Source organism: Peromyscus eremicus, chromosome 3, assembly GCF_949786415.1.
Source record: "Peromyscus eremicus chromosome 3, PerEre_H2_v1, whole genome shotgun sequence".
In the NCBI taxonomy this organism is placed as follows: Eukaryota; Metazoa; Chordata; class Mammalia; order Rodentia; family Cricetidae; genus Peromyscus; species Peromyscus eremicus.
In genome coordinates this window covers 140747213-140756522 of record NC_081418.1, presented here as the reverse complement: position 1 = coordinate 140756522, position 9310 = coordinate 140747213, and the positions used below count along the sequence as shown (strand labels likewise).

At 39.3% G+C, this 9310-nt stretch overlaps 1 protein-coding gene across 1 annotated transcript; it reads right to left on the bottom strand.

Annotated features, from left to right (window-relative positions):
* Nucleotides 1-5971: 5971 nt before the first annotated feature.
* LOC131907457 (large ribosomal subunit protein eL36-like) lies at nt 5972-6292 on the bottom strand. Its single transcript, XM_059258693.1, has one exon. It carries the CDS (start codon nt 6290-6292, stop codon nt 5972-5974), a length of 321 nt encoding a protein of 106 aa, XP_059114676.1.
* Between the last annotated feature and the right edge of the window lie 3018 nt (nt 6293-9310).

Genomic DNA, 9310 nt, shown 5'->3' with positions numbered 1-9310 from the left:
GACGTGTCTATCCTTTCTCCTGCCTTGCTATTGACCATTCAGCTCTTTATTAAGCCAATCAGGTGTTTCAGACAGGCAAAGTAACATAGCTTCACAGAGTTAAACAAATGCAATATAAAAGAATGCAACGCATCTCTGAATCATTAAACTAATGTTCCACAGCATAAATAAACGTAATCTTAGAATAATCTTCCACAGCATTTCCCCCTTTTTGCCTAAATAAAAATGAAAGATTTTAACTTTAACATAGTAAAACTATATACAACAAAAACCATTCTCAAATAGGAATTACATTTACAATATGCAATCCATTTGCATTTACCAAATCAGAGAAAATATGCCATTGTCTATCTTACCTTAGTAACTCCAAAGTTTCATACCTAATTTACATTCTATCACAACTAAGGAAAACTATAATGGTTAACTATTTAGTCTTTAATTCCATCAAAGACCCCATAGAAGGATGCAATAGTACCTAACAACAGAGATGCCTTGCTATGTAGACAGTCACCCAAAATTCCTCTGCAATGTTGAGGCATACATCTTCAGCCTACAGGCCTAGAATATCTGGCAGACTTTTCAGGAAAGCAGGAAACTTGAAGGACTGTCCTGCCTTGTATTGGCAAAGTTCATCAGTCACTTTTCTCTGTGCCCTGAAAAATATCTGCCAGACTCTTCTGTCTTTTTCCTGTGTGTCCTGCATGTCTAGTTTGTACTGCTTGTCAGGCAGTCAAGGTGAGAGCAGATTCTTGCCCAAATGGCTAGCTTTGCCACAATGAAAGCAAACTCCATAAGGAATTTCTTCAATGCCCATCATCTTTTCTGAAGTAAATAGATGCTGCCAGGAGCAGATTGTCTCATTGTTATGAAAAAAACCTATGTTAACAAAACATTTTAAATGCCATTTTCTATAGGTCTTTGAAGTGTTTGAAGACTATCTATCTATCTATCTAAAATATATCTCTATATTGTGGTGGTATTGTGTTCCCCAAAATATTGTGTATCCTAATAAACTTATCTGGGGTCAGAGAACAGAAAAGCACAATATAAACATAGAGGTTAGGCAGTGGTAGCACACGCTTTTAATCCTAGCATTCCAGAGACAGAAATCCCTCTGGATCTCTATGAGTTCAAGGCTGCATTGGAAACAGCCAGGCATGATGACTCACGCCTTTAATCCCAGAAAGCAGTCTTTAATCCCAGGGAGTGGTGGTAGAAAGCAGAAAGGTTTATAATGCGTTGAGGACCAGAAACTAGAAGCATTTGGCTGGTTAAACTTTCAGGCTTTGGAGCAACACAGTTCAGCTGAGATTCATTCTGGATGAGGACTCAGAGGCCTCCAGTCTGAGGAGACAAGACTAGCTGAGGATCCGGCAAGGTGAGATAGCTGTGGCTTGTTCTGTCTCTCTGATCTACCAGCATTGACCCCAGTAACTAGCCTCGGGTTTGATTTTATTAATAAGAACTTTCTAAGATTCATGCTACACTATATGATCTTGAAAACATACCTAACATATCTACAAATTTGATTGTTATAAATGACTAACTACTAACCTGTGTTACTTGATTACCCTAAATAGTTTATAATAATAGCTTTTAAAAACTAGAATTTTACCTTACATTTTTAAATGAACTGCATAAGTACAATACCTTACAAGAAAAGAAACATATAAACAGTGAAATAAAAATAACTTTAAATTTCTATCAATATTCTTTATTCCCCTAAATGATAACAAACACCCATAACCCACCAAATAATAGTCACCCACACTATTTACTTAGAATGTGGGACATCATTTTCTCTAGACTACTTCATGTTGTCTGTAGGCAAAGCATCTTCAGGGGTCTCTGAGAAAATTGAGATAATGGCCAACTCCTGGGAAGACCTTTGTTGATATATATCACTCATCAAGTTTCAAGAGATCTCCCATGATCAAACTTGATCTATATTAACCTGGAATAAACCCATAACCTCTTGTTTCCTATGGAAACAAAAGCAAAACCTCTTTTTCAAAGCACTTTTGACTTCCATTTGAAAAAATACATCTTTTGATTTCTTATTTAAAGTTAAGGTATTCCTAGAGTATATAAGCTGGTTTATTTCAATAGTCCCTCTTTCAATCCCATGTCTATTAGCTGCTGTCTTTTGCTCATCAGCATTCAAAATCAGCACAACAACATGCAGAATCCAGACTCCCTGTGCATTTTGTATCATTCTGTGGCTTTTTTTCTTTTATTACTTTTACTCTCTCTTTAAAGACTTTACTGTTTTTAAACTATATATTTCTTTCTATGTATACCCATTTTTCTTTTCTTAAGCCTATACACATTGTTAAACACACTGGAACCTGTTTAGAGTTTTTTGTTTTTGTTTTTTTCAATCTGGACCTCATTTACTGTATAACTTTTGACTGTGTGAGCAAACTTTAAACTGCTAAGCTACAGCTGGTTCCTCCACACAGTTCTTTTGGCTGGTTCTGCCTGCTTATAGGTTCCTGACAGCCAAGCCTAAAGCTCGCAGCCTGGTCAGAGTTGCGTTTGACCAGGAACTGCATCCACCACCACCCCCAATTCTGGAATGCCAGTGCCCTGCCTGTGGCAGCAGATTTTTACTTAGATTTTTGTTTCTATTTAGCAGGAAAAAAAGCTGTTCATGTGCTCTGCTGTATGGCAGAACTTCTTAAAGTAGTAATATCTTTAATTTTCCTTTTCTTTTCAAGCTTTCTCAGGCCCAATGGAAATTCACGCCTCATAGAGAAGTTCAGCAGAGGAACCTTGGGTGACTGACCAAACAGCCATATGGCTATCATTTCTCTAGTTTCAGAAGTGCACTTTCTGTTTACTAGGTAATATTACATCCTCTGGTGTCTTTGATGAATTTGAAGACTAGATAGTTGTAGTTACAGTTTTCCTTAGTTATAATAGAAGGTAAATTAGGTACAGAGCTTTGGACTCATCAAGATAAAATAGATAACAGAGAATTTTCTTTGAATTTGAGAAATACAAATGGACTGGATGTTGTAAATGTAATTCTTACTTGATTTTTCTTATTATATACTTTTACTATATTAAAGTTAAAACCTCTCTTTTAATTTAGTGGGAAGTGTTGTGGAATATTATTTTAACTAGGTAATGATGTGTTACATTTGTTTAATCTGTGGAATATTACTTCTACTATGTGAAGTTATGCTACGTTAGTTTATGCTGCCTTTGATAATGTTATAAAGATGTGTTGTTGTTTCAACTTTCCTGCCTAAGGCACCTGATTGATCTAATAAAAAGCTGAATGGCCAATAGCTAGGCAGGAGAGGGATAGGCAGGGATGGTGGGCAGAGAGAATAAGGAGGAAGAGAAATCTAGGCTCGAGAGAAGGAAGAGAAGAGAATGAGGGAGAAAAAGAGGGACATTTCCAAAGCCAAAAGCCAGGCAGCCACCAGCCAGACAGACATGGAGACAGCAGGTAAGAAAGAAAGAAAGAAAGAAAGAAAGAAAGAAAGAAAGAAAGAAAGAAAGAAAGAAAGAGAGAAAGAGAGAGAGAAAGAAAGAAAGAAAGAAAGAAAGAAAGAAAGAAAGAAAGAAAGAAAGAAAGAAAGAAGCCCTAAGACAATATATAACAGGGTAATTTAAGTTATAAGAACTAGTAAGTCAAGCATAAGGTAAGGCTGAGCATTCATAACTAATAATACATCTGATGGTTTGGGAGCTGGTTGGTGGCCCCAAAGAAAGTTTGGTACAGTAGTCTATTCTAAAATAGCACAAAAAAAGTCTAACCAGGGAACACAGCAACAGAAACTATAACATACACTGATTCACATTGTGGTGTTACTGCTGTCTTCTATTGGATTGGGTTTTCCTATGTGAATGTGTCTTTCTTGGAATAGTCTAAATTATTTACACCCTAAATCTACTTTACTTTTCCTGCTTTTTTACTGTCCTAAATAAAACCATTTATTGAAGATTTAGATACAGCATATTTTATGCTAAATACTATACAGCTTTTTTTTTTTTAATTCTTACAAAGATCCAAAATCTTTTAAGTATGTACTTTATATTGTGTTGCTGTTTTCTGGCTTTTTAAAGAGCTAGCGCGCTCGCTCTCTCTCTCTCTCTCTCTCTCTCTCTCTCTCTCTCTCTCTCTCTCTCTCTCTCTCTAATTTACTTAGTGTGTGTACATGTGCTCATGAACACTGTGAAGACCAAAAGAGGGAGTCAAATTCTCTAGAGTTAGATTTACAGGGTGTGGTGAGTCATCTGACCCATGTGTTAAGAAAGACAGAAAATACATGGAGTTGGATGGGTGGGAAGGTAGGGAGGATCTGGGAGGAATGAGGGGGGGGAAACATGCATGATCAGAGCATAATACATAAAAAGAAAAATTCAATAAAAAATCCTTGTCCTCTGAAGAAACAGCAAGTGCTCTTAACTGGTGAACTGTATCTCCAAACCTTATTTTCTGATTTGTGAAATGGTTGCTCTGTAGCTGAGGCTGGCCTGGTACTGTAGTATAGTAATTTCTTCCAAATGTGTCATTTCTTCCAGAAAAAGAGGACAGACTGTTCAAACTCTGGAAGTAAACAAACTTGATATGTCTGGGAAAGCTGAAACTCACAAGATTCATGAAGGCTCTTCCCCAAGGCTTTATATAGAATCACAAAGAACTGGGGGCAGAGGGTGGGGGATGAGACACTGACCAGACCACCTGCTAGAAGGAGATTCTCAGGCCTGCCCAGCAGCCTACAAAATGTGAAGAAAGCTCTAGCAACAGTCATCATTCATATTGGATCCAGCTTTTCAGAGTTGCAGGCAACTTTGAGTTATCACTGCTTCTGGAAGCAACCCCTTACTAAGCTGCTATAAGTAACCCCAATCAACTCATTGGTTCAACAAGCAGACCTTGATATAATGGTTACTTTGATCTGTTATGGACCTCTATATAGAACAAGTAGACATGTGCATATTGTATCCCCACTAAAATATTAGACAATGGGAACCCACTATATAGCCCAGGGTGGGTGTCAAATTCTCAGCAGTCCTCTTGCCTCGGCCTGTGGTGATATCTTATTTGTGCTCTAACAAATAAATCTTGCCTAGAGATCTGAGGTTAAAGCCAGCCACTATATTAAACATAGAGGTAAGGCAGTGGTAGCATATGCCTTTAATCCTAGAACTCAGGAGGCAGAGATTCATCCGGATCTCTGTGAGTTCAAGGCCACACTGGGGAAGAGAGCCAGGCGTGGTGGCACACACCTTTAATCCCAGCACTAGTTAGCCATAGAGATCTGGAGTTCTGAACAGACAGACAGGAAGTGATAGAGCTGGGCAGAAAGAAGAAAGTGATTTAGAGCTGGGCAGAGAGAGGAAGTAAGATGGCAGGGCACAGAAAGGTATATAGGTGTTAGTATGCAGGAAGTAGATCTCTCTTGGGCTGAGGATTTCCTAGCAGTAAGAACTTGTGGCTTGGCTTGTTCTGTTCCTCTGATCTCTCAGTTTTCACCCCAATGTGTGGCCCTGAGTTTTTATTAAGAAGACCTTTCAAGGTTCGTGTTATATCAGCCTTCCAATACTGCTAGCATTACAGACATGTGCCTTTGTGTCTGGCTTTAACTATGTAACTTTGTGTCCCCCCCCCCCCACTTTACAAATGAGAATACTAAGACCTCTTCAAGATCACACAGTTGGTGAGATTCCATGCACTCTTGCTTCCAGAACCACCAGCATCTTATCCCCAATTTTGGTTGTAATAATATTTAATTAATTAACAACTGGTGTGTTTTTAAAAGATGGAGAACAAGGGGAAAAGAATTGGTATACACTACATAGCTGTGTAGTTGAGACAGAAAGTCACTGCTATTGCATCTAGCACTTGTTTTTTGTTTTGTTTTGGTTTTTTTGTTTGTTTATTTGTTCAGTTTTTTTGTTTTGTTTTGTTTTGCTCAGTAGCAAACGTTTATTGGGGGGAGGGGGGGGGGGATCAGTCCTTCTTGGCCTTAGCCTTCCTCATGGCAGCCAGCACGTTGCTCAGCTCCTCCTGCTTCCTCTTGGTGCAGATGTGCATGCCCACCCTCTTCATGATGAACTTGAGCACGCACTTGTCCTGGGACACCTTGAGCAGCTCCATGGCGCACCGCTCATAGGGAGAGAAGCCGCACACCTCCCGGATCATGTCCCACACAAACTTGGTGTGCTTGGTGAGGTGCCCGCGGCGCCAGCTGTGTCTCAGCTTGCTGACATACTTCGTTGTCACCTTGTGGCCCCTGCTGAGGCCCACAGCCATGGGGTAGTGCAGGGCCATGGCTGCAGACAGACAGCGGCTGAAACCCAGCACCTCGGCCCACGATGCCCATCCGCCTTCCGAAGCACCCCGCGGGCCCGGGAGCACCAATGGCGGCAGATGCCCTGACGAGCTCCACTTACCTGCACATCTAGCACTTGTAAAACCATAAAATCTTGGAAAATGTTTCCCCATTTACAAGTAATACATACACATACTGCTTTTCCATCTGCACAGAGACTGTATTTTAATCTGTTGCTGTTTTTGCCAGCAAATGCAGCTCCACAGATGATGGCCTGCTTCTCTGCAGTGGCCTGGCTGCTCAGGCCTTGACCTGGTGGGAGTTCTGTTCCTGCAGGAGCCGGCTATGTTGCTGCTGCCAAATACAGCTTTTAATTAAATCTCTATCATTCTATTTATCAATAAGACTCAGGAGTCAAGGGCTGAAGTACAAACCTACTAGCTCAGAGAGGTTGAGTAGCAACTAGCTAACCTTCTCTCTTTGCAGGTAACTCCAAAAGAAAGAGAGTCTGCTGTGCCACAACAAAAAACCCATGCTACACTAAGTCCCTCCCTACTACTTCCTGTGCATCTCTCTATCAACTTACAGACACCCTATGACTCTCTGATTACTTTCTGTCAATTAGTTGCTAACTCGGCCTCCAGATCCAAGGTTGATTTAATTTAATTAATGCAAATGCAAACTTGGGGTTCACAGTGCAATTGAATATCCCACAACATTTCCTCCTTTTTGTCTTAATAAAAACAAAAGGTTTGACTCTAACACAGTAAAACTATACACAATATGAACAATTATCAGGTATTTTCTAAATAAAAAGGAAGTGTTTTAACTCTAATATACTAAAACTATATGCAATATATGTAATTATCAGGTGAGAATTACATTTACAATATCCATTCCATTTTTTTTTTTTTTTTGGCAAACCCATAGAAAATACTGTATTATCTATCCTATCTTGGTAAGTCCAAAGTTTTATACCTAAACCACTTTCTATCATACCTTGTACAACCAACCTAGAAATATATTTTTAGGCCTAAAAACATTTTCTTCAATAAATAGCTTAAGACTTTATGTCTCTCAACCTTATGCAATTTACATCTCTTTTGTGAGTTTCTTTTCTGAACTTTGTAACAAGGAAAACTGTAACTATCTAGACTTTCACCCTACCAAAGACTTGAGAAGGATATAATATTACCTTGTGGTGATATATTGTGTACCCTAATAAAATCTGCCTGAAGATCAGAGAACAGAACAAGCCACTATATTAAATATAGAGGCCAGGCAGTGATGGCACACAGCTTTAATTCCAGCACTCCGAAGGCATGGATCTGGATCTTTGTGAGTTCAAAGCCACCCTGTACTACATGAGATTGACTCAGGCTAGGAAAGAAAACAGAGGCAGTGGTGGCACACACCTTTAATCCCAGTACTGGGAAGCACACATGCCTTTAATCCCAGGAAGTGATGGCTGGGCAGAGAAAGGTATATAAGGCATGAGGAGACAGAAACTAAAGGCTTTTCAGCAGAAGTGTCCCTTTCGGCTGGAGGCTTTTTTAGGCTGAGGAGTTGGTGAGGTAAGGGGTAGTAGCTGTGGCTTGTTCCTTTGTCTCTCTCCTCTTTCAGCATTTACACCAATATCTGGCTCTGGATTTTATTATAAGACCATTTAGGATTCGTTTAACATTACCCAAGTAAATAAGAAGTGTAGAGCAAACAACTTCCAAAACTATAGAAGTAACAGAAACAGCTGGCTACCTGGAAAGTCAGGCAAGGTTCTTCTGCAACGTTGGGATATCTGTTTTAGGCTACACTGTGGCCTAGCATATCTGAAAGCCTTTTCAGTGAAGCAGCAAATTTTGAAAGCCTGTCCTACCTTGTCTTGACAAGCTTTGACAGTTGCCTTCCTTTGTGTCCTATTTGTTCAATTTGGAAAATACACTGTCAGCAGTCAAGGCAAGGGAATTTTCTAACCCAGTGGCTAACTTTGCAACAATAAAAGCTAACTCCATATGGAGGTTCATTGATGCCCATCATCTTTTTTGGAGTAAATTGTTGGTGCTGGGAACAGACGTGTCTCAATGTCATGAAAAGCCTTAGGTTATTAAAATATCTTAAATGCCATATTCTTTAGGTCTCAGAAATGTTTGAAGACCACCTATCTATCTAAAATCTCTCTGTTGGACCTTGAAAATATGTCTAACAGGGCTACAAGTTTGCTTATTATAGATGGCTACTAACCTCTATTTCTTAATTATGCATTACATTTTCAAATGAGCTGCATAGGTACAATACCTTAAACAAGAGTAGAAACAAAAATAACCTTAAATTTGTATCAATATACAAAAATATCTTTTTTTGTTTGTTTGTTTTTGTTTTTGTTTTCAGAACTGAGGACTGAACCCAGGGCCTTGTGCTTGCTAGGCAAGTGCTCTACCACTGAGCTAAATCCCCAACCACAAAAATACCTTTAAAAAGAGTAGAAACATCTATAGTGTATGTTCTAACAAAAATAACCTTAAATTTGCATTAACATACAAAAATACCACAGACACATATATACAGTATGTTTAAAAAATAACCTTAGATTTCTATCAATACACAAATGCTGTGGGATATATGGCAAATGTGTTGCTAATTAATCAATAAAACACTGATTGGCCGTTGGCTAGGCAGGAAGTATAGGCGGGGCAAGGAGGAGAATAAAGCTGGGAAGTGGAAGGCTGAGTCAGAGAGACACTGCCAGCCGCCACGATGAGAAACAGCATGTGAAGATGCCGGTAAGCCACGAGCCATGTGGCAAGGTATAGATTAATGGAAATGAATTAATTTAAGATATAAACACAGTTAGCAAGAAGCCTGCCACGGCCATACAGTTTGAAAGCAATATAAGTCTCTGTGTTTACTTGGTCGGGTCTGAGTGGCTGTGGGACTGGCAGGTGAGAGAGATTTGCCCTGACTGTGGGCCAGGCAGGAAAACTCTAGCTACACACAAAAATCCATACCAATGTAAAATATTT

Bases quoted from the DNA above. Each gene is read 5' to 3' on its own strand.
- LOC131907457 (XM_059258693.1), bottom strand. From the start codon at position 6,292: ATGGCCCTGCACTACCCCATGGCTGTGGGCCTCAGCAGGGGCCACAAG.